Genomic DNA, 26,376 nt, shown 5'->3' on the forward strand with positions numbered 1-26,376 from the left:
TCATTGACTAAAATAATTAAGGATATTATGATAAAATAAATAATTAATGCAAGAGATAATTAGAGCAAAGTGACAAGAAATTTTCAAAATAATGTATTATATTTAGAGACAGAGGAAATGATTAAATTAATAAATGATAATTAATATTATCATAAATTTAAATTTTATTTAAAAAATAATCATCGAATTAATTAGTTAAAGTTGTGGTTAGATATAATAATACTAATAATCCAGTGAATACTTTTTTCAACCAATGATAATAGTTATATTATTAATACCTCATTAAATACATTCTCTTTTATGAAAAATGATCAATAATATGTCATTAACAGACTTTATAATAAATTAAGGATATAAAAAAATAATCATAATATATTTGAGATTAGTCATATATTTCTTATAATTAGAAAAATAAAACATCATTTATTTCTTATATGAAAAACTAAAAGCAGAACATTGTAATGGTTTTTTATCTTTTTTTTTACAGTAAATATACGTTAATTATTTACTTCCTGTTAAGAAAGAAGTTATTGCACAGTTTCTTAATATCCCTTAGCAACCAACTCTCCCAAGATTGTCATATGAAAAACCATATGTATTTAATAAGCAGATATTATGTTTATTAAATTCAAAATATATAGTATTTAATATTAAATATATTAAATTTAATAAATACTATATTTAATAATATTATTAAATTTAATTATATATATTGTTTGATAAATAGAAGAAATAAATAATAATGTATGCATTGTAAGTGTAATATTTTTACATTGACATCTAATTAATAAATTTTATCATTTGGTTGCATCATCTTAAATTTATTTTAAATTAAAAAAATAATTGACTTTTTTTTTTTGCCACCCTCTTCTGTCATACTCCCTCATCTTAAAATCTCAACATTTAATTTTTTTCATCCTGCACCCCACTCACTCATCTCAAAACCCCAACTCTCCATACGTAAATAGAGAAGAAGAAATTGAAATATAGGTTGCAAAAAGAGGAAGAAATATGGAGTAACTTTCCAAGTGTAAAAATTTTTACATTAATAATACACATATCTCCATTACAGAGATTTATACTAATAATATATATATTTTTTTACATGAATCATAACTCTCCATTACAAAGATATGAAAAGTCCTATATTTAATAAGCATATATCAAATAATTAAATTTAATTAATATAAATATTTCATAAATATTATATTTAGTAATATAATTATATAGTACATTTGACAAATTCAACAAATAATACAATATATTTAACATTTATCATGACATTAATAGCATTAAATACGTACATTATTGCATATACTATATCTCCATTACAAAGATTTACACTAATAGTAACAAAAAATTATAACAGTTTTACACTAATAATTAATGGATAAATTTGTTTAAACTTATTTGTTAAAAAATATTTATTTTAATAAAACAATTAATTTTATTTTTTTAGTATGTTTGTCTAAATTCTATTAAAAAAAGCATATTTATCTAAACTGATTCTGCTTAAAAATAATAACTTTGCTTATTTTTATTTGTTTATTAAATAAGTGTTTCTTTTTAAAATACTTATTTTAAAATTTCTTATTTTAAATTTAAACAAATTGGCCCAATAACTCTCCATTACAAATATATGAAAAGTCCAATATTTAATAAGCATATATTACATTTATTAAATTTAATTAATATAAAATATTTCATAAATATTATATAATTAAATATAATTATTTACTACATTTGACAATTCAACAAATAACACAATATATTTAATTTATTGTGGCATTAATAACATTAAATACATGCATTATTGCATATACTATAATTCATAAAATATTATTATATTTTTTTACAGGAGCGCGATGAGGTTAAAGCCAAAACAAAAGTTATGCAAACTCTATCTACCTACCTACACGTATCACAGGTACTAAGATGGAGTTACTGAGGTTCCAAAATCAAATTTCACATAATTAATAGACAGTTCAAATCTGTAAAAGGGAGACAAGACTTATCTCAATAAATAAAATGTCATACATAAATCAGAAAAAATAATGGTGAAAACTCCAAGAACAAATAGCAGTAAACTACCATTTGATTTTATTAATTACTCTTTCTCCACACCAAAGGAGACACTAAAACATAGTAATAATTGTCACACCTTAGGTTGACCTAGCACATATGCATGCATTCCCTTACTCTTCTGAAAGACAATTTGTGGCTAGGAATGCAATAAAGCTAAGCAACGAAGTTTTGTGGTTAAGAGCAGAAATGGCAGGGTTAACAATATGTGCTTTGGCAATGGCTTCATCACAGTATACAGGTCCATCACCAGCAACTTTTGCATCATAATTAGCAGTATCAGGACTTTCTTTCAACTCACCTAGGGCACTCCCGAACGATCCAACCGTGTAAGGATACCATTGGTTTGCACACAAAGCAATGGCTGCAGAACCGGTTTTATGTGCCAACCCTTTGAGGAAGTGCTGTCCTTCTTTTGCCTTCTTCGTGGCCAACTTTAGGATCGCCTTTGAAATTTCAAAATAGTCTTTTGCTTGCACGATTTTAGGATCTGCTTTTAAAATCTTAAGGCACTCGTTTTCATTCTGTGAGGTTTGGTTGCAAATTTGGTCAATCATCTGCTGACTATTTCCAAGTAGGCAATGATCACCATTGGCTTTAGCATTTGCTAGCAAAAGAGAATAAGAAATTAGGATCAAGCAAAGGGTGAGCATCAGAGAACATAATGCTGAAGCATTCATTCTGTGATAGAAAGTTTTAATCAAGAGTTCCTCAGTTGGTGTGGGATTTAGGCTAATGAGGCATATTTATAGCAATGTACAACAATTGGTCATGATCCATGGAGTGCAAAACATTTTATTTTTTTATGTAAAGTTGGATTTTCAAGATAAAGAATTAGCTAACAATTATTGTCAATTCACCATTAAATAATTCATTTTTTTCGCTTACTATAATTTGAAATTCGAATTCAACGTATAATAAACGCACATTTAAAACTCACTTTGTACTCCCTCTGTTTCACAATATGTGTTGTTTAGGGTTAATTTGCATTAACCAAGGAAATTATTAAATTTGTTGATTCTAAAGCAATTTGCAATTCCATTTCATATTATATCCTGTAATTAGTTCGTTTTTTCTACTGTCCACTCATTCCATGATTCCATTTAATGCTTTACGCTGATTTCTCTCATAATAAATTCACTTGATTTAAGAAAAGGTGGGCTAAAGAAATGAATATGGGAACAATTATAACGTGGGATACGAAGTGTGATTTAACTCATGCGACATTAAATAGATGGGAAGAGAAGGGGAGAACGAGAGATAGATCAGAGCTAGAAAAAGAGAATTCATAGAGAGATGATTCAAAATAATCGCATGTTGTATGTCCTTTAAAAGTATAATTACATAATATATATTTATAGTGTTTGTTTATGTGACCTTATTATTTACATAACTTATTATAAATATTTACGTTAAGTATCTATCTTGAAGGTTAAGTTAGACTTGTTTAAAGTCGATTCACTACTAACTTAGGTCGACTTCTTGATTCAGTATCCGATTCATAATATTTAAATCGGTCTTCTAATGCTTAAACTTTTTGTCACGTGTTTTTGACATCTAAAATTGATATTTATCTCAAAATAAGATTTTTTTTTTCAACATATTCACCCATTAGCGTTTGACTAACAGATAATTAGTTTATTCTTGATTTTTTTTAACTATTTATTATCTAATTTTACAAAAACTATATAAAATAATTAATGGAGACAAGGATATAACGAGAAAAAATAATTAGTATTATCTTGAAATCTGAAAACGACATACATAGAAACAAAAATTTTCAAAAAAATCTGAGTTAAAAAGAGATGGGAGGAGTATTGAATATAAATATCCCTTCATATAAATGCACTTTTTTATTCAAGACCCGAGAAAGTGTTTTAGTAACAACGTACTCTCATTTTATTTTATAAGAACTTATTAAATAAATATTTAATTAATATATTTATCCAATCACATGTAATAGCAATGTAAAGTACTTCCAACAGAGGACGCATTTTTACAGTGCATAAAATGCAGTATTACGTAGAGAAGCTTTTTCAGTATATCATAACGATTATTTACACAAAGAATAAAGCAAGTAAAGATGAGATCCATATATTGGACTGTTAAAAAATAAGGGAAAAAAAAGAAGAAGAAAAAACAGGACACAGTCTCTCAAACAAATTACAAGCACACATTTCTATGCCTTCCGAAAGAACTAGGGTTACCACAAAAAAGTAGGCTAAGTTTTTATAGCAAAAGTTGCAACCAATTCAGCTCCCATTTCCTTTTCCATCTATAGTATCCAAATAATCCCAAATCATATATGGTTGATGCCGTAAGAGACAAAAACCACACCCCTCATTGGCGCATTTCCTTTGAAGTCACATAGTTTCTGCTTTCTGTTGCATTTGAATTGGCAAGGGCATCTTGTGCAAATTCCCAGTTTCCACTCCTTTCCCAACTCGAGTGCCTAGCATCAGATCGAATTGTGGGAGCTCGATGATCTGAGGACAAAATTGAGTCAGGTTCAGATGCATTGTGGGGTGGTCCATTGCTCCCTCTGCTCCGAATGTCCTCATCAAGTTCTTCGATGTTCCTGCGCTGTGATATCTTCAATAGGTCTTCACCAATATCAAGATCGGCTTCAACCTTAGGGCGGTGGTCTCCACCCAAGTCCTCACGATCCCGGGGAATGATCGGAGCCAGAGGTCTCGGTGGTACCTCCTCTCGAGCAAATGCCCTGAAATTGTTCCTTGAGGGCTTTACTTTTGTGCAAAACACTTCCAGAAAATTATTTAAACAACCCCGGTTAAAAACATTGATCCTGCCTTCAGCTCTGTACCGGAAATTTTCATAGGTAGTCTGCGAGACAAAAGGCACTAACCTAAATGATGAACATATTCATGTAACACAAAAACACTCAAGAAACAATAATAGAAGTATTTTAGATTAAACAATTTTGATTGCTAATTTATAAACATGGCCAGATCAAAGCATATTCATGTGGTCATTAATAAACAATTTTTTTTATTATATGTTATCTCAAATTCATTTATTGGTTATGTTAGATGTTCCAAATAGTATGTATTACTTTATGAAAGAGAAAAGGTTCACTGAATTGAACATAACAGACTATGCCGAATGCCGCATTGTTTATAATAACCGGGGAAAGACGGCAAGTTGGATATGGATGGAGAGATTTTTCCAAAGCCCAGAGCTTCTCACCTGGCATGGAAATAGTCTTTGAATTTCGTGATCCCAATGTCAACCATGCTTTGATTTGGTCATGTTTATAAATTTAATGCAATATTGAAGTAACATTTGTAAATTGCACACTTATTTGGTCTTAACCTTTTGCACAAACTATGTCTTTAACATTATGAATTTGTTATTTCCGTTTTGGTATATAATACCTGTTTTTATTTTGTATCATCATCAAATTTAATTTGTACATATCGATGATCTACTTTTTTATTTTATATTACTTTTTAGCTCATTCACTTGCTTTTAAATTTAAAAAATTACAATATTATATAATATTATAACTATATAGTTCACACTTGTATTGTCATTGTCAGTTGTATTTTTCAGCTTATCCGTGGAAATGCACGGGTCACTTACTAATTTTAGATAAAGCAGCGTGGAATTAATACCACGAAGATCATCCCATTTAACTTTTTTTATTGACAGTCTAAAGGTACACTAATCCATGAGAATATTAAAACCAGAAATGTCAAAAACAAATTGACTGACCTGATTTAAGCCTATAAGGTATAAATGAAAACCAGTCAGTCCACCAACAAACCACAAAGAGATGAAACAATAAGCCATTAGTATCACAGATGCAGGGGATTCTTTCATTGCCTTCCAAACTGTGCCATCATAATTATCCATCAGAACCTTGATGTAAAAAGCTGAGAGGGAAAACACATAGATGCACAGAATAGTTGCTGAAGAAATAAACATAAAGAAGTAACGGTAGTTCCTCTGCACATTGGAAAAGGCACAAAAATACGTGAGAACAAAGAAAACAAGTAAATAGCATACACCAATAAAGAAGAAAACGTGTATCATAAAATCAAGTATGTCATGACTGTCAACTATCATACCAGACCAATGCATTGGCCCACCCAAGGGCAATGGTGATCAAAACGCTCAACACAGTTGTTGCAAATGGAGCAATGCGAGCAACGAGGAGGACGATACAACATACAAGTCTCACAATATTTCACCTTTACAGCAATGCCATTGACTACAACTTCTTTTGTTCGAGGGAACTGAAGACTTGGCGTTTGTCGTCCAGCTCCCCCAGCATCAACAGAAACTGAAGAATCATAACGAAACTCTTCTTCTGGGGGATGTGGATTCCTTGGAACAATGCCCGGATCACCTGATGAAGTAAGAAAGAGAACCACCAGGACCTGGAAACATAGGCTGTGAGATTATATTATGACACACAATATGGGATCCAAAAAGAAAATTAAAGAAAATCAATATCTTTATAATGAAATGTTATGATCATTCACAAAAACAGCTCTGAACTTTAATTTAGTAATTAAAAAATTATTAGGGGAAAAACACTAATATGCATGATGAATTGATTAGAATGTCAGTGATTGAGTTAAAAAAGCCACACTTCTGCAGCTCTCCGCATTGGCTCATAACAGGTATACAGGAAGATGGACAGAATATAATGTGAACAGTAGAAAGCATGTTCTCTGTGGCATATGATATCTTGCATTAAATTTGGACTATGGAACTTAGAAACAGACCAAGCCAAAACAAATCATGCATACAAAAAGACAAGAACATTATATAATTAAATAAAAAAAATTAACAGAACTTACATGAACAGTAAAGAGAATAGCCACAGCTAAAATAGCATATCCAGAATTATATGAAGAAAGTTCATGCCGAAGATGCCTTGCTACACATATGCAAAAGATTATAACTGGAACAATAATCAGCAACAAGGTGACAAACAGGGACCTAGCATCGGGCCCGAATACCAACCTCCCTCCACATATGAATTTCTGCAGAAGATCAGGAGAAAAGTATTAATCAACAAAGTAAACTAAGTTTAAAATCTGAAGAAAATACTTCGTGACAAAAACTAAAACACTTTTAAAATTAGACAAAAGAATGCAATATTAACAGGATGCTATATCATTTCAAGAGGACAATAATGTAGATTATAAGGAGAATAATGAATCCTCCTATTTAAAACAGAAAGAAACGTCTATCCTGTCTAAAACAGAAAGAACCCAATGAGCCAAACTGGCTCAAAAATGTAATAAACTATTCCAATATTTTTGCATACAAATGACTGATCCCTTGAAGCAGCCATTAACCAAGCACCATCACTGACATAATCCTATCCTACGACGACTGTAAAGGGAAAGAGATGCTCTTGAAAATACAGGCATTTCATTACAACCAAATACACTACTAGAGAACTACATATACTGCACAATGCCTTAAAATTTCACAAGTGCCCTATCTATTGTATTATCAGCTTATTTTAGCATGTTTATACCTAGATGTCTCTACCTATATGTCTCTATTTCTTTATGAACTTCAATAGTTCAACTACCATTTGATGAATGTGTCCATGATCATATCATAACTTATATCACGCAGGCTTTAGAGATTATTATCTTTTTTTTGTTTCTCATTGTATTCCACACCAATGAGGTAACACGTGATGAAACATAATCATCCATTGTTTGTCACTTGTCAGATCACCTCTTGTAGGCTGCAGATTAGAATAATTGACAAGATTCCAGTAGCAATCAATTGTCTAGCATCAATCTTCCAATCAACAATACCAGCAAATATTACCCGCCATCATCCATCTCCAATAAAAATTACTGTAACCAGTAGCTGTGCAGATTACTACTTCATGAGTATCAATTTACCAAAGATCAACACTAACCTATGCAAGAGCAGGAGATCGAGACATCAATTTCAGCATATCTTCAAGAGTAATTACTTTGACCATGGAAAAATCCTCATGCCCAAATCTGTTAATCACCCGTACACTTAATATCTCTCATCCTTTCAAAGCTTGTTCTACCACAAACCACTTGATATCATACCGAACATAACAGTAGTACACACCTGTCTAGGCTGCTCAAGTGGTCCATCCCATGTTAAGCCAATTTAATGCAATCCATGACCAAACCTACATCATATCTTACTCGTTCAATAATCTATTCATAAACTTTACAATTTATCTTTAGTCAGGAGTCATTTCCCCTAGAGAATTCAAAAATCCTCCATGACAGCTCTATTCAAAGCACAAAATCACCTAAAAATATCTGAAATAAATCCCATCCTTCTTCAACAAACGTCAAAAGCATAAATACGAAAAGAAAAGGAGCTACCCAATTAATTCAAACCAAGTCCTAACCATCTTACATTATTTATTTATTTATTTGTAGAAAAACTATCATATCATCATTGTAAGACACAAATTGAAAAGTGATCAAAAGCCCAAACTCATAATACTCTTCAATTCTACCGTCCTTTTCATCCAAAACTAAAAAACACACCCTGACCTAAAAATTTAGCAAAATTAGGGGTAGGGGAGGTCAAATTCTGCTTCTTCATAAAGTATTTCCCCAAAAGTCAAAGCAAGCCAATTGAACCTAACACTTCCAATTAGTTAACACATGGCACAACATTAAAGTACAGATACCTTGCCCCTAGAATAAACATGAACTACCTGAGTTGAAAACCAACTGTAATCATCATACACAACACAGCTCAGCATTTAAGTTGTAAAATCCCACAAAAATAACACATAAGCCCTCCTCACTACCAGCTCAAGTTTCAAGTTACAGCACACACCCAACTTATACTTTAAAAAAAAAAAAAAAAACACTCCAAGCATAAAATTTTCCCACTCCACTTCCACATTCAAGCAACCAAAACTACCCCAGAAATTCAAAGCCTTCAGCACGAAGCAAATCACAGAGCCACGAGCATACCCAGATGGCGCATCAGGCATAAAAAGCTAAATTTGCAAGGAAGAAGATGGAAAGAAGTGAACTTTACATTACTTCCTTTCCAAACTTGGTACACGCGCTTTGCAGCCATGAAGAGTCCTTCTTGGCTGGCACACTAAGTGGAGAAAGAGTTCAAGAGCCGGAACTGGCAAGTGTTCATCTCCACTGAATCAGAGAGAGAGAGGGTCAAAAATTGTGGGCTATGTCTGTAATGTGATAGAAAAGCTTCACATGAAAGAAAAAGAAGAGAGAGAAAAAGGGAGTGATTGTGATCCCAGAGATGGCGGTTTCTGAGTTTGGAATTTTGGATTTGCACTCGGGAATGTTTCGGGGGAAATGAAAAAGAAGATTTTGTGTGAGTGTGCGCGGCTACAATAATGTATTGTAGCAAAAAAGAAAAAGTGAAAATGAAATGAAAATAAAATTTTCAAGAAGAGGAAGGTGCCTTTGTTTTGAAAGTAAAGAAGGTGTCCTTAACTTTTATTTCTTTTTTATCTTTCACACCCTTTTTATTAGATATAATTTTTAATGGTAGATAATTATTCAATAAAATTTATTAGAAACTACATTAAAGCTTACTATTCTGGGTAATGATGATATTAATTTGGAGGATTCATCAATTTATTATAGGCTAATATTTATCGAAAAATTCGATTAATCATTCTTATTAAAATATTTTTTTAACCATGTTTTTTTTCATTTATAAAATTCAAACATAATACAATACTTAAGAAGAGGGGTGTGCAAAAAAAATTAAATTATAATTGAACTTAAATTCAATTGATTTTTTTCTCAGATTAGTTCAAGAGAAAAAAATACACTATTTTTATAACATCAAATTGGTTATCTGAATTGTTTCTATTGTTGTTCGAATTAATTTTCACTTAAATATTCTTTTATTTGAAAAAATCAATTCCAAACTGTTTTTGTTCTTAGAATCAATTTAAAATTGATTAAAAATAATTTCGATTAAGAATCATATTTTAAAAATCTGATTGATTTTTGAATTAATTTTTAAACCAATTTAATTATTTGACTATAAAATTAAACCAATTAAAATAATTTAAAATTAATTTGATTCAATTTTTTTACCGAAGTAGTTTTTATATATCTATGTTTAAAAAAACCAAATTCATTTTCAATAATACCATAACTTGTTGAGAGAGGTGTACCCGCCTTAGAGGGAGGGAGCTTGGGCCTTATTTCTTTTTCAAATAAAAATTTTAAAAGTGATTATATATTTATTTCAAGGAAATTTGATTTGAAATTAAATATTATATTTTATTAAATTTAATTACTATATAATAAACTATCTCTTAACTTTTTTCAAAATTATAAAATTAATAGTAATGTTATTTGCTTTTATCTTTTAACTCTTTAAAATTTTAAAATAATAGAAATTTTATCTTTTTTAAGAAATTTTATCCAAATATTATTATATTTCATCATGTTTTAGTTATTATATAATTAGTTTTTTTTACTTTGTTAGTATATAACTGTTAAACTCTATTTTTTTAATTAAAAGAATTTTTATTTTCCAAATCTCATATACTCTAAACAAGTTTCATTTAATTGATTGGATTTTGGAATAACTTTTAAACTATAGAAACGCACATTAGCAATTAAAAAAGGTATTTTTTAATTTTTTATATTCAATGTTCTAGTAATAAGAGTATAGTTCCTAATAAAATGAAAAAATAATTTTTATTAATTATTTTAGTATATATTGAAAACTATTATTAAAAAATAATATAAACTCAATTATTAATTATTTTTATGATATGTTAACATATTAAAGCATCAAATTATAAATATTTTATATAAAAAATAATGATATATAGTTATTGAAAGATTTTTTTTTTTGTTAGCCCACATGTTATTTTAGTCTGGTTTGTCCCTGCTTGTTGGTACACTAAAGCTAGCTATTAATGGAGAGAGATCTCTCAAAACACTTATTTAATATTATTATATATGAAAAAGTAAACCAAAACAATGCATTAGGGTGTTTTAAATTTCAATAGCGTTCGTCTTTTGTTTTGTTTTCGTTTCATTTCATTTTCATCATCTCTGTGGGTGTGACCCAGTGAACACGATAGCATCTGGTGGGTCCGGGATTTAATCTGATTTTTATTTTAATTAAAAATATCTATTCAAGATTAATGCATGTTATTTAAGTGAAGTTTTAATTTTAATATAAAACATTAAAACAGGGTTTTAAGTTTTAACTGTTTTCGTCAATTTTTTAATGTCGATTGAAGTAGGTTAAAATACTTTATCAAAAATATAAATCACATTTATAAATTTTTAACTGTCATAATTTTGTGATGATAGTCACTTTCATTCATTGAAATGGAATTATTTTAAAAATAATAATTTTGTTGATTATTAGTATAAATATGTTGTTTAAAAATAAACTATTTCAGCTGCCTTAAAGTTATTTTAGGCAGATCATATGTAGCCTTATCTCAGGTAATATGAGTTTTTTTAATTATAAAGAACATTTATTTATTTATGTTAATTTTTTATTGCATTAATTTATTCTAACAATGTGTCCTCATTTATAAAGAATATATATTTATTTATGCTAAATTCATGTTGTTTAATTGGGCATTAAATAATTTATCATATATAATATATATACAAAATTATTATGAGCAGTAAGTTTAATTTACTATAAATAATAATAAAATTAATAAAATCATTTAGATGTATTGCCAGAGACATATGTTTGAGGTAATAATATAAAGTAAGAAAATGATTCTTATTGATTTGTTTTATTTTTTTTATTTTTATTGATTTATTAACTGGTAATCAATTAGTAGTATATAGAGTAATATATGTTGTTATTAATTGCAATAATATTTTTACAATAATAAAAAATATCATAATTATAAATAATATTGTATAATATTCAACAAAACACATGATATAAGGTAATAGAAGAATATAATGAGTAATATAAAACAAGTAATTAATACATAACATTTTATAAAATTTGAAAAATGATTATCTGCTTATAAACACGAAACTTTCAAAAATATTTGTAAACTTGAATAGATTTAAGGTTAACTATCAAACACATACACGTGTAATCAGGCTAACCAATTCGTAAAATAGAAATTCATCTAACTAATTGATATCTTATTAGATTCATTTTCTATAATCATTATTATAGGAAATAAAAATAGAAATAGAATTTATTATGAGAGAAAAATAAATCTGAATTTATAATTAAAAAAAAATAAACAGAATGTATTAATATCTGATTATTAATTAATTTATTATATGAATTAATCAATCAAATTAAAATTGATTGCATTTTGAAATCGTGAGATTGGTTGCAAGTAATTAACTTACCATACATATAATTAATTCTCATTTAAATCAAATGTAATTAATTGCATTTAATATTCATTGAAATAATTTTATTTAATATTCTTTGAAGAGAAGAGAATAAACATATGATTATTAGGTGATATCATCCTATAAAACAAAACATATATATATATATATATTATACATAAATCTTCATTTACTTATTGATTCTCTATTAAATAAGATTGTGAATTATGGTCCATTTTTATTTAGTTTATGTTTAGTAAAATTAATTAAAAGTTAAAAAAAATTAATTTATTAAATTATAGGTCTTCACTAAAATTAGTTATTGAAGTAGTTAAAAAATCTAAAATAATCTTATACATAAATATTCATTTATTTGTTTTACATTCTTATTCATTCTCAGTTAAATAAGTTTGTGAATTATGATTTGTTTAGGTTATATTTGGTAAAATTAATTGAGTTAACTTATTAAATTATAGGTGTTAAGTAAAGCTAGTTATTGAAATAGCTAAAAAATTTAAAATGCTAAAAAAATAATAAAATCATAATTTAATTAAAAAAAGTAACTAAAAAATTAGATAAATATATTGAGGATAAAAAAAGGTTAAAAACTAGTGTGTTAAAAAATACTACTTTAAATAACATTTTAAAAAATGTTATAAGCTACTAAAAGAGATTTATGTACCGACTAGTTAAACAAGTTTTCTAAAAAGTAACTAAAATGTCTCACCAAACATATTCTTATAAAGAATCTTGGTTAAATTACTTATTTGCTCCTTATAGGTTCACGATGCTTATATTTTTAGTCTTTATAGTTTATATTTTAATTATCTTTTAGTCTTTATAATTTTTTAAAAAAATTTAGTCAATATATAGTTTGTATTTTAATTATTTTTTAATTCCTATAATTTAAAAATGGTTTTTTAGTCCATATAATTTATATTTTAATTATCCTTTAGTCCTTATTACAATATATATATATATATATAATTAGTTATAAATTATCAACTATTTTTTTATTACAAATTATCTTGCGATAAATTAGTTATGAATTACTTATTAATATTTTTGTAATTAATTGTAATTAATAATATTACTCATATTTGATGGTAAGGATTAAAATGAAATTAAAATATAAAATATGAGAATTAAAAAAACCACTTTTAAATTATAGGGACTAAAAGAAAATTAAAATACAAATTGTAAGGATTAAAAAAACTATTTTCAAACTACAAAAATTAAGAGAGAATTAAAATGTAAACTATAAGGACTAAAAAAATCATTTTCAAATTATATGGACTAAAAAGGTAAAAATCGTGAAATTATAAAACCAAATGAATAATTTAACCAAAAATCTTTATTAAATAACTTTATGTTATATAGGATATGTTGACACGGAATATAAGTCTACATCATTAATATAGTTTAATTATATAATTTATAATATGTTAATAAATATGACAACTTTAATATGAATATTAATTAATTATAATCAATCATTTAAATTATTTGGTTATTTTTAACTATTTATAAAATTTATTAACAAAATAATATTTTTACGTAATAAAGTCTATAATTTTTTTTCTACTTATGATATACATTTTTTACCGTCAGTGAAAAAAATATTATAAAATGTTTTAACAATAAAATGAATAAAGAAAACAAAAAAATTACAAATAAGTTTAAATCATAATTAGATTATACATTTATTTTTTTTCTATTGTTTAACAAGTGTATTTTTTTAACGAGACAAAAATAAAGTGTCACGAAAATAATAATTAGAGAAAAATAAATGTGTACTTTATTGCATGAAAAAATTGTAAAAATATATTATTGTTAATTGATAAATAATTGATTTGAAAAATCAAATCAATGATCTAATTTATTAATTAAAGATAACTAACTAATTATCATTAAATATATTGAGTTTTCATATTTATTAAGATATTATCAATTATAGAATTAACACATACGGTATAAATTTAATGTAAATTTTTAGACTTACATGATGTAAATGGATCCTATTTTTATTTTTATTTATAAACAGTCTTTGTTTAGTTATATTAAAGTCTAACTTATAAAGAATCTAGGTTTAATTATGACTTTAACTCCTAAAATTAAGAGCGGAAATGATTTTTCAGTCACTCAAATTTAAAAAATATTATTTTAGTCCCTCATATTTACTATTTAAGTACTAAAAAGGTTTAAAAAAAACATTTTAGTTTCTCAAATTTAGTTTTTAGAGACTAAAATGCTTTTCTTTTCAAATTTAAGTGATTAAAATGATTTTTTTTTTTAAATTTGGGAGATCAAAACTAAATTAACCTCAAATTTTAAGAATTAAACCATAATTAAGCAAAAAAATATTTATGTATGCTAAATTATAATTTATTCTCTATTTCTTTTAGATTAATATCAAAACCGTTTAAATCACCATACAAAAACCGTGTCATGCACTCATGGCACAGGTGTTAATTAAATTTTACCATATACAAATTTTAGATATTTTTACCTGATTGTTTATTGAGGATTCATGAAAGTTTATCATTTTAGGTGTTGTTTGATTTAAGTATTTTTTTCTGTTTTTTGTTTTTAAAGAAAATAGCAAATAAGAAAAAAAATATTTTTAAAATCTTAAAATTTTAAAATAAAAATTATTTTTAAAAAACAAAATAAAAAATAAACATACAAATCAAGCCTCACCTTATAATTTTATCGAATAATCTTTTCCATTTTCTCTTTCCATCAAATCTTACATTATTTTAAAAGAATAGAAAGAACCGTTTCAAATGGCAATGCATGAGTCCTAAAAAAGCATTGCAAGCAAATGGAGAAAAGTGAAGTTCCAACCTGGCTGGCTTTGCTGGTCTTGGCTTGACCATGCCAGATTCAGATGCTTTAATGCTTCTCCCTTACCAAAAAATGTTGCTTTTTCCTAATAATAATAATGATAAATATTCCATGCCCAAGTTGTTCATTAAAGCATTCTCCTTGCAAAGTCAGCTTTTTAAGCATAGCAGGTCTTTGATTCTTAATTGTGCCTTTCTTGCTAGGCAATCTGGACACAACAAACCTACATGTTTTCGATAGAATAAAGAGGCACGCCCCCTTCCTTTAATTTTACACTACACTGTTTTTCATCAATTAAAGTGGATACGAATCCGAATCCAATAGAAAGTGAACACAAATTTGTTATTCTTCTTTTTCTTTAATAACTATATAGTTGTACAATAAAGTGTAAATTTGATTTCTTGTATTTTTAATTTAGAATTTTCCTCATACATTTTATATGCTTTAATCTTTTTTGGGTACTAATGTGGAATTTCTCCTTGCTACTTAGGGTGATGTTTTTTTATGGCAACTTCAGAACGATCATCTGGACATGCTTAATTGCTACACGTTTAATTTTTTTAAGTAAGTTATCAATTTTAAGTCTCATGTATGGAAAAAATACTATTAAAATAACTAATACTACCATATTATAAATATTTATTATTCAAATGAAATAGTCTACGGTAAAATATGTGGTTTAAATTAAAAAAATATTGAAATTTATATAATAATCAGTGACAACCTATAAACGGCATTCACCTCGAATGGATTATTATTTACAAAGGTCACCCGAATGTTTATTTTCATGATAAAGTAATGTTTAAAAATGAACATTGAATTAGTAAATATTTGAAGTCATAATTTAATTAGCTTAAACTTTAATCGATTAGTTATCAAAAGTAAACTAGATAACAAATTAAGCGATTGAACACAAAAAATCGTTTGGTTTTTACACGTTGATATGAGGTAGCTCATAATGCTGAGTTTTGGTAGGCTAGACACAACACAAACACATTCTTGCAGAACTGATTCAATGGGTGCACCAATAAAAAAAACCGTGGGTTAAAACTATTTATTTTTAAAAGAAAATGGTAAACTTATGAGAAAAAAAAAATGATAAACTCAATCTTTATTTTTATCGTAATATGAGATTACAAGGTATTTTTTATTATTTTAATATGATTTTTTGTTTATAGAATGAACAGTTAATTGGGGCATTTGGTTTGGGGTACTTAGAGAAACCCTGATTTCTATATAGGTCGTTGCAAAATACTGAGTATGTTGAAATAATGCAAAATGGTCATTGAATAACTTATTGGAAAAGTCGCGGATTGCAAATAAGCCACCAAAAATTGAAAATGGATCCACCGAAGCTATAGCTTGAATCTAAGAGGAGAGGATATCCAATAAGGAATTTTGTAAGGAGATTTTAATATCAAAATCTGATTTTGGTAAATTTTATTATTGGAGCATAATAAGTTCTTGGAGAAAAATTGTCAACGTTTGCATTTATTTAAAAAAATGATTTTTTTTTCCAAAAATAATCTGCATCTAATTTTTGTAGGACTTAAAAATGATTTAATATGTTAAAATAAGATCTATTATTGAAATAAAAAATAAAAGAAATATTAAAAGTGATATAACATTATTGAGTCCACCAAAAAATAGCTAAAATTTTTAAATGAGATATTGTCTAACTTACTCTTCATATCTTGTTAAGAATGTCCAACATAAAAAAAAAAGGAAATAAAGAGAGATGAATAACCAGAGCTTTATTCCAATAATGTAAATATGAACGTACAATAGTAACAAGGGAAATATATAAAATTAAACTACTCTCAAATAAAACAAAATAAAGAAAATACATAAAATAACTTATTATCCAACAACAATCAACATCTTTTTAGGAGTATATATTGTCCTTAGTAAGAGAAAGGTAACGTAAGTAATAGTAATATTTTTTTATTAGAGCATTTTCATAATGTCATAAGTGGGAAGTTATTCAACTTTTATTTTGTAATTTTGAATCTGCATTTTTTTAACATGAGGAAATGTAGGGGAGAAGCCAAAACTTTATCTTAAAAGGTAAACACAAAATAATATGTTTTTTTAATAATAGTATGCTTTAGTTAAAAAGAAATTCAGATTTTTACTTACCCAATAGCATGCTATTGTTTTTCTATCAAGAAAAATTAGTTCAATTGATCGTAAATTATTATAAATTTCTTAAACTTAATGTAATTTTTTTTTCATTGTTTGAAACTAAGTGAATCTTTCATGGAAGGTTTAGTATATAACTAAATATATTTTTACTGATAAAAAGATACCTAATTACATTGAGAAAAAAATTAATAAATAAGAAAAGAAATTGATTAGATGAATAAAGTAATTTTTTATATATTTTGAGAGAGCTGCGAAATACTTTTTTCAATAATTTAAACAAATAGTTTCATCAAGACAATCTATAATTAAATTATTATGTAATATATTTTATACGCATTCTAGTTAAGTTTTTTTTAAGTAACATTCATTATAGATTTTAATTATGAGAAATTATGAAATATTTTCGTTGGAAAAACGTTTTATGAGTTTGAGTTTCTCTAACTTCTCCGGTCCGCGGGTCCTACGGACCAACTCCACCGCCACTTCGGCGTCACTGTAACTACTTCGACGGCACCGCTTACCGGAAACCGTGCCGTTTCCGGAAAATTTCTCCGCCAGGGCCGCCGGAGGTCTTTCCACCGGGAACCGCTTACTGCATTCGAAGTTCGTTAATCATTGCGCATTTTTGCAGCACAGGTTTCACCCTCACAAACCATTTCTCGCTTCTGCGATGACCTTTGACTTCTCTTTATTGATTATTCTATGCCATATTCTTCTTTTCGGAGGCAAATCTAGCCCTAACATTGTTATCGCTGGCTCAATTTTTCTGATTCCTAGGTTTTAGGGTTTTAGTGTAAGCCATTTGAATTCTTTAGTACCACCAACATTTCAAGATAATTCATGATACCAGCATTAGAGTTGTGAATTTGTGATTCAATAGAGTGAGTATATGACTCTTAGGTTTGAAATTGGATGCAAATTTGTATACTATGTGTCGGTCTACCAAGAGAAACTTGTACTGACAATATGTTATTTTCAGTGGATTCACACTCTTGCGATTTCGTTGTTGTGAATTTTAGCTTTAAACTAGTTTATAAGGAACATATCTTCTGGGGTTTCTTGAATGGAGAAAGAGTTATTTCTAACCCATGTCTTTGATGGTGAAAAAGAGCTAACTGTGCTTGTTCTTACTTCTTATCCTTTTTGAAGGAAATTTTGAACAAAGATTAATTTTTGACAACTTCCTTGAAGAATGTAGGAAAAAAAAAAGAACTTCGTCCTCCCATGGTGATTAGTAAATTGAGAACAAAAAGCCATGTTCTTATTTTTCTACGTCGGCATTTTGCAAGATTATGATGCTTATTTCTATTTTTTATTTTTTATTGAAGTCTGGTTTAATTTGTTAGTTGATTGCTGTGTGTGAGTATAAAGCTATCAGAGATGAGTCCCGAACATATTAATTTATGTGCTTTGCTCTCTCTCTAAAATTATGTATATTTTCTATTTTTACAGGTTACCAATACAACCAGTTGCTCAGATGGTAATTTTTTTTTTCATTTTAGTTTTTGCCACACTTCCTTCATCTATGTCTAGGTTTTTATATTTTTATTATTATTTTATTGAAAAGCAATATTGTTCATGTTAATGTGTGTTTGAGTCAAGTAACAAGGACATTATTACTTTGAAGGATCTTCATACTGAAGAGTTGCCTCAGTACATACATATGAATCAGAATGAGTTTTGCATACGAAGGTTAGTAGTTTCTTTATAGTATTTCCTTAATGGTGCTTTCTTCCATCATTCCCCCTCTTTTTGTTTTCAACTCCAATTCTTTTGTGATCATAGTGTATTTTGATGGAAACTGCTTCTTAGTATGAAATTGAAATCATACCTTGTGTATTGTTGAATTTGATTTGCTATTGATTGCTTAATGGTGTTTCACTGTAATTCTATTAACACGAAGCATGCGTCTTGATTGGTTGTCTTTAAATTCATGAAACTTTCAAACATAAATTGTTTGAACGATTTAGCAATGCTGAATCTTGATTCCATCTGGTAGTAAGATAAAGTCTGGTATAATTTCATTCATTTGAACTATTTATGCTTATTGGTGTTTCTTTTGTTGTCCTTATTATTTGGTCATTTGATTACTTGGACTTTTGAATATTAGTCTCAATATCAAACCTGATCACTAGAAGTCCTTCACAATCTTCCATTTCCTTTGAGCCTATCTTCATGGAAAACAGGAGAGTGGGCATAATGGAGTAGATTACTGGATAAACAAGATTTAGTAAGATTAACCTGCATGTCCAAGGAATAGTAGACATCCTTCCAAGTATCCAAATGCATAGAAAACTTAGTAAGGACTGGATTCCCAAAGAAGTAAACCTCGCAAGGAAAAAAAATGGCACCATTATAATTGGAATAAATCTTTTAAAAACCCAAATAATGGAATGAGATGAATTGGAGTGGAGTGCATCTACTTCCATCCCTCTTTTAACTTTTAAGAAACCCAAATAGTGGTTTACGAGCTCATTACATTCCTTATCATCATCTAATGAATATTTTGCGTCAGAACTCTGGATTAACTACCTTTATAAGTTATATTGATTTGTTTGCCTTTCTTTTTATTTCTTTCCAGGCATAAGAAGCAGAAGGAGGAGGATATTGCTATATGTGAATGCAAATATGATGCTGATGACCCTGACAATGCATGTGGGGATAGCTGCCTGAATGTATTAACCAGCACTGAATGCACCCCTGGTTATTGCCCTTGTGGTGTCTTATGCAAAAATCAGGTGAATTGATGTTTAATATAACCATCCTGCAGGTAGTTAAAGGTTGATCATGAGAAGTTATTACTTATTAGCTCCCAACCTGTGTCTGAGGGAATTTGATATAATTACTGCCTATTTATATATATATGTATATATATATATATATATATATATATATATATATTTTATTTTTCCATTTTACAAACTTCTCAGTAGCATTCAAGAATGCCCTTCTAGAACTTTTTTGTTTCACAGTTTTTGAACTTTTGACCTACTTTATTTTTTATGAAGCTAACATCAATTACTAATTACTATATTCATGTCCTATATGTCATGGTTACAGAAATTTCAGAAATGTGAATATGCAAAAACAAAGTTGTTTAAAACTGAAGGCCGTGGATGGGGTCTTTTGGCTGATGAGGATATTAAGGTAATCATATAATGAATTGCCATGAAAATTGGAAAAAGAAAAGGGAACTTTCTTGCTAAACTTAATGAATGTCATTGTATTTTCTGTTTTGTTATGGGAATGACTAATTATTTAGTCATTCCTTTAGTTTAGCAGTGCCATACTTCAATTTATTTATTTTGTACAGGCAGGACAATTTGTCATTGAATACTGTGGAGAAGTAATATCATGGAAAGAAGCCAAACGTAGATCCCAGGCTTATGAAAATCAAGGTCAAATGTCAATTAATTCAATGTTTATATTTGACTGGTATTTGATTTTGCGGTTCTTGTAAAACTCTTGTTTGTTTTGTAGGTCTTAAAGATGCATTTATTATTTGCCTTAATGCATCTGAATCTATTGATGCAACCAGGAAAGGAAGCCTTGCTAGATTTATAAATCATTCCTGGTAATCACTTCAAACAAAAATATGAAAATTAAGTAAATCGAACCTGCTAGTATGCAAATATAGTAGGTTTGTTTTCTTGTTCTCTTTGTTTCTCATTGCCCAAGGTTTGATATCAAATGAATACTTTTAAGTTTGCAGTCAACCGAACTGTGAGACGAGAAAATGGAATGTGTTGGGGGAAATAAGAGTCGGAATATTTGCAAAACATGATATTCCTATTGGAAATGAATTAGCTTATGATTATAATTTTGAATGGTTTGGTGGTGCCAAGGTTCGTTGCCTCTGTGGTGCACTCAAATGTTCTGGATTCCTTGGAGCAAAATCTCGTGGTTTTCAAGTAAGTTTTAATATTTATCTAAGGTAGCAAAGCCTCAAAAAAGTTAAGTACTTGAGATAAGCCTTTCATAGGCTTACACATGATGTGATTGTTGTAGTCTTGTAGACCATGAGCTTTTAAGTCTTGTCGATAGCTTGAAAGGTGATGCTTAGGTGTTTTTTATTCTTTTGATAGATGATTGAATATTAGATTTAAAAAAATCATTTAATAAAACTTGAAAAAATAGAAGTGGAAGAATGAAGTAGGGAATAGGGATATGTAGTTATCGTAGAAAATAACATCTATTCCCGTGAGAATATAATATACCTGTGAAGCACCGACACGACCCCAAACAACGGTGTCCCCGTTTCCGACACGCCGACGACAAGGACACGTGTCGGACACGCATTTGCCGTGTCCAACTTTTATTTTTAAATCCTTCGACATGGTTCTAGACACGAGAAGCCAACAGACACGACACGACTTTTGTTATTTTTTTCAAAATCATATTTTTTTAAATCTTAAAAGATAAAAGATTATATTTTAAATTATAAAAATAGATTAGATTTTTTATTATTTCCTCTTCACATCGTTTACGCATCCTATTTTTTTTTAAATCTTAAAGATAAAACATTATATTTTAAATTATAATAACATATTAGAATTTAGATTAAACCAAATTAAAATAACAACGTTTTCTTTTCACGTCAGTCATGTCACTCCTTCATTCATGTACGTCTTCACTGGTTCCCTCGTTCATATCTATTCGTTACTGGTGCTCATGGAGGCAAAGTTTTGGTGGCTAGTTCATGGTGCTCATGCACCAACACTTCAAAAGATTGCTCTTAAGTTACTAGGGCAACCTTGTTCATCATCATGCTGTGAAAGAAACTGGAGTACTTACTCGTTCATTCATTCAATCAAAAGAAACAAGGTTGCTCTAATATTTGTTCATAGTAATCTTCGTCTTCTTTCAAGAAATTCCCCATAATATCATCAAGAAGAAACTAAAATGTGGGACATTGCAAGAGATGAGTTTGGATCACTTGATGAGAATGAAATTCTTGAAGTTGCTAATTTATCCCTTGATAAACCAGAATTAGAAGTTGTGTTTTTCAATGATGATGATCAAGAAGGAAGAAGAAGAACTTAGATAGATTAGGATTAATAGTTTTTTATTTATCTTTTCAATTATGATGATTTATCTTGATACTTTTTTAGGTGAGACTCTTTATTAAATATATTAGCAAGTTTGTTTTTAGATTATTTTTTAAAGAGACAAAGTTTTTGCTTTGTGAAATTTTCTTTTGAATGATAATTGTGATACTTAATATAATTTTTTGATGCTTATAAATAATATATATATATATATATACCGTGTTCCTGTGTCTTATGTTTTAGAATTTAGCCGTGTCGCGGTGTCGGAGTTGGAATCCGTGCTTCATAGTAATATATCCACCTTTCACCCTGGGATTAAGAAGCAAGTAAAACATGAACATTTTATATTCCTAAGAATCAACGATTCATAAGAATATTTATTCAAAACTTGTACCAAACACGGGAATGTGATATTCCCAAGTTCACTTTCCTAGGAATCCTTTTTGGTTTATGTAGTTATCGTAGAAAATAACTTCTATTCCCGTGAGAATATAATATACCCGCCTTTCACCATGGGAATAAGAAGCAAGTGAAACATGAACATTTTATATTCCTAAGAATCTACAATTCATAAGAATATTTATTCAAAACTTGTACTAAACATGGGAATGGGATATTCCCAAGTTCACTTTCCTAGGAATCCTTTTTGATACCTTGAAACAAACACAACCTATGGCTTTGTTTGATCCGCGTAAGCAACCTCACTTATGGCTTGATTTTTGTTGGTTGTATCAGTTTTGATCTAGTGGAATGCTTGCTCCAATGATCATTTCATTTTTTTTTTTGGGGGGGGGGGGGGGGGAATTTACACTTGTAATAATCGGAAATAGCTATAGCTACATCCCTTTTTTTTTTTTTTTTCCTTTTCCTTGATTATTATTGATTTTCAATCAACTATATTTCCTAATGTTGGGAAAACTATGAGCAGGAGGATACTTATCTATGGGAAGATGATGATGACAGGTAATTTTAAATTTTCCTGTTTTGTGATGCATTCATCTCTAAACAACAGCTTTCATTTTCTCTGTTAGGAATCTGGCCACCAATGTAATAAGCAACATCAAAGATTTTATGCTAATTATATATAAACATATAAATATACACAACATTTGTAGCTTTGAATGTAATTAGCATCTATAGCTGTATTTTTAGCTTTTACTTAGGTAGCTCTGATCAGATTTCTCTACTTTCTTTAATACATGTGTGTGAAACCTAGAAAATTAAAAAATGACAAATTATATGCATTGCACTTGTATTCTGTTAAGGGCAAACCAGCAAAGGAAAGATTTGTACCTGTTTTTTTCTCCTTGGATAAAATTTTTCTTCTTTCATTTTAAAATTGCCATCATCATTCAATGATATAGTTAGATATTGATGAAAAATGATCAACGCCTCTTTACAAATTTCGTGCATATTTTGTATCTAAAATTCATGTTAACGTATCTAAACTTTATCATATCTTGATTTTTAAGAATTTCCATTGTTCTTGTATCTGTGTGGCAAACCAGCAAAGGAAAAATGTGTACCTGTTTTTTTCTCCTTTCATAAATTCTTCTTCTTTCATTTTAAAATTGTGATCATCATTCAATGATATAGTTAGATATTGATGAGAAATGATCAACGCCTCTTTATAAATTTCGTGCATTTTGTATCTAAAATTCATGTTAACGTATCTAAACTTTATCATAATCTTGATTTTTAAGAATTTCCATTGTTCTTGTATCTGTGTCATCTCATAATGACATGGATACGTAAAGCTGTGGCAAATAGAAGTTGATGCTGGCTGCTGTGGGCCAGTGTTGTAGGCTGGGGCTAAACATGTGAAGAACTGGGACATTCATTCTTCACTGATTTGATTTTCAGGAATGGATTTAACTTGTTATGGATAATGCCAGCCCAGCAGTCCAGCACATGTGATCTACAAACTTATTCAGCATTGCATATTACTTAGTAATTGACCTTGTGCTGAAGACTGAAGGCTTTAACTATAATCATCAAATCTGTAGTCTAATCTATCTATTAATATCTCTTTGACTTGGTCTTTTTTACATTGTTCCTTTGATTCCTTTTTTCTCGTGATGATTTGGTGCATAATTTTTTGATGTTATGGGTTACAGGTATTCAGTTGAGAAAATTCCTGTATATGATTCTGCAGAGGATGAACCGGTGTCAAATTTTAATGGACGAACCGAACCCTCTTTGGATGTTATGGTTAAAGCTGAACAATTATTGGAGTCCACTGCTTTCCATGTTCAGCCCCTTGATTCAGTTCAGATGAAAGATTTAGATGTGAAGAAGATTAAAACTGATGTAGCAGATGAGCATATGAACTTGTACTACCAGGATGGTGAACAGACCCTTTCACAAAAGAATGCAATATCACGTATCCGAAGTAATACTGCAGGCAGAAACTATCTTCTTGGACCTAGGTCCATGTCTACCAAAAGATCAAGGTCATATAATGGCGTTAGGTTTAAAAATCTCACAGAGAAGAAAATCGATGCTAAGTTTGCTGCTGCCCTCCTAGCATTCAAGGAAGCACAAGAGGAGATTTTAAATTGTGAGGTATGACTTGTCGCTGATTGCTGAACATCATAACATGGCTTTGGATTTTGTTATCATTTTAAGCTCAGTTAGCTAGGTAAATATCCTGCAAAGATAGCTTTAATAATTTAGTTGTCATTTTCGTAATTGGATCTGGAGGATCTTGTTTTAAATGGCTAGGTCATAGAGGGTTGGTGCTTTATAGTAAATGCTCTGCTGTCATCGTGCAACTGTAACGTATGATTGCTATTTGTATTTGCTTGTCTAGTTTTGTGTTCATCTCTTATTTAAAGCTCTCCTCCATGCAGAAAATAAAGGACGATGCTACATCTGCTCTTGATTCCTTATACGATGAAATACGGCCTGCCATTGAAGAGCACGAGAGGGATAGCCAAGACAGTGTATCCACCACTGTAGCAGAGAAGTGGATACAGGCTTGCTGCCTGAAATTGAAGGCGGAGTTTGACCTTTACTCATCAATTGTCAAAAATGTTGCTTGCACTGCGCAAAGGGCACCTGGCCAAGGAAAACCTACTGAAGTTGATAACGAAAACGAAATTAAGCTCTTGACAGGTTGAAATTCTTATCACATTTTTTCCCCATATATAATCTGTAATTTACAGTGTCACAAAATATATGGGATTCTTTTTAAAAATTCATAAAATAGATAATCTGTGACTCGATGAAATAATCCTTACTATAATTTTTTTTATTTATTATTTTGCCTTTTTCTGCCTGTCGATTTTTGTTTTTGTTTTTATGGGAATGAAAAAAGAAAAACTTCTGTCTGTATGCAATATTATGGATGTCGCCCTTTAATGTATTTTCTCAGCATAACACAGATGGGATATTCTCATAGAGATCAATGATAGCTTATTCAAATTATTTAATTGCCAGACGTCAGTGTCTGGATGCAATAGAACGATTTGTCAATTTATCGCTTAGGTATGGGTCATGGTATTCCACGAGGTAGGGTATAGACACTTACTTCTGACACGTTCAATAAGATAACATTTGTGACTTTAATTTTCACACTGAGCGTCAATAAGAAATTATTCTTGAAATGATATTTAAGATAACTCTCGTAAAAATTAATCTTTTGTTTCGTTATAGTTATCGGTTAAGAATTTTTTTTTAAAAATAATTATAATTTATATTTTCAATATAATATTAATTATTTTTTTACTTATGTTTTTATAATATTAATGATGGATAATAAAATTTATAAATAAATTAATAAAATATAAGATTAATTTTATAATATTTTATTTATTTATTTATTTATTATTGTGTAAAATAACTTAAGATTATTATTATTTTGGGACGAGAGAAACAATTTTATTGGAATGATTTTGTATGCTTGATAAAAAAGAAAG

At 28.7% G+C, this 26,376-nt stretch overlaps 3 protein-coding genes across 3 annotated transcripts; 1 reads left to right on the forward strand and 2 right to left on the reverse strand.

Moving 5' to 3' along the window:
• Positions 1–2,058: 2,058 nt before the first annotated feature.
• Positions 2,059–2,782, reverse strand: LOC114402228. Its single transcript, XM_028364723.1, has one exon. It carries the CDS (start codon positions 2,760–2,762, stop codon positions 2,196–2,198), a length of 567 nt encoding a protein of 188 aa, XP_028220524.1. The 5' UTR covers positions 2,763–2,782; the 3' UTR covers positions 2,059–2,195.
• Positions 2,783–4,105: 1,323 nt separating this feature from the next.
• LOC114401592 (protein S-acyltransferase 8-like) lies at positions 4,106–9,459 on the reverse strand. Its single transcript, XM_028364143.1, has 5 exons — positions 9,124–9,459; positions 6,912–7,097; positions 6,174–6,485; positions 5,818–6,051; positions 4,106–4,926 (listed from the first exon to the last, which is right to left on the reverse strand). The coding sequence occupies exons 1-5, from the start codon at positions 9,163–9,165 to the stop codon at positions 4,423–4,425; spliced, it is 1,278 nt and encodes a 425-aa protein (XP_028219944.1). The 5' UTR covers positions 9,166–9,459; the 3' UTR covers positions 4,106–4,422.
• An 8,344-nt stretch (positions 9,460–17,803) lies between these two features.
• On the forward strand, positions 17,804–25,866 carry LOC114403467 (histone-lysine N-methyltransferase ASHH1-like). Its single transcript, XM_028366467.1, has 11 exons — positions 17,804–18,044; positions 18,861–18,888; positions 19,036–19,100; positions 19,990–20,146; positions 20,469–20,555; positions 20,722–20,806; positions 20,889–20,982; positions 21,121–21,319; positions 23,385–23,419; positions 24,574–25,021; positions 25,309–25,866. The coding sequence occupies exons 2-11, from the start codon at positions 18,886–18,888 to the stop codon at positions 25,576–25,578; spliced, it is 1,443 nt and encodes a 480-aa protein (XP_028222268.1). The 5' UTR covers positions 17,804–18,044; positions 18,861–18,885; the 3' UTR covers positions 25,579–25,866.
• The last annotated feature ends 510 nt before the right edge of the window (positions 25,867–26,376 follow it).

Source organism: Glycine soja, chromosome 20 (assembly GCF_004193775.1).
Source record: "Glycine soja cultivar W05 chromosome 20, ASM419377v2, whole genome shotgun sequence".
NCBI classification, from domain to species: domain Eukaryota; kingdom Viridiplantae; phylum Streptophyta; class Magnoliopsida; order Fabales; family Fabaceae; genus Glycine; species Glycine soja.

Excerpts from the sequence above, each read along its gene's own strand:
- LOC114402228 (XM_028364723.1), bottom strand. The coding sequence starts at position 2,762 with ATGAATGCTTCAGCATTATGTTCTCTGATGCTCACCCTTTGCTTGATC.
- LOC114401592 (XM_028364143.1), bottom strand. The coding sequence starts at position 9,165 with ATGGCTGCAAAGCGCGTGTACCAAGTTTGGAAAGGAAGTAAT. Across the intron at positions 6,052-6,173 it reads TGGGCCAATGCATTGGTCTG|AGGAACTACCGTTACTTCTT; the intron begins GTATGATAGTTG and ends TCCAATGTGCAG. Across the intron at positions 4,927-5,817 it reads ACCTTATAGGCTTAAATCAG|ACTACCTATGAAAATTTCCG; the intron begins GTCAGTCAATTT and ends TTTGTCTCGCAG.
- LOC114403467 (XM_028366467.1), top strand. Across the intron at positions 19,101-19,989 it reads AATGAGTTTTGCATACGAAG|GCATAAGAAGCAGAAGGAGG; the intron begins GTTAGTAGTTTC and ends ATTTCTTTCCAG. Across the intron at positions 21,320-23,384 it reads CAAAATCTCGTGGTTTTCAA|GAGGATACTTATCTATGGGA; the intron begins GTAAGTTTTAAT and ends AACTATGAGCAG.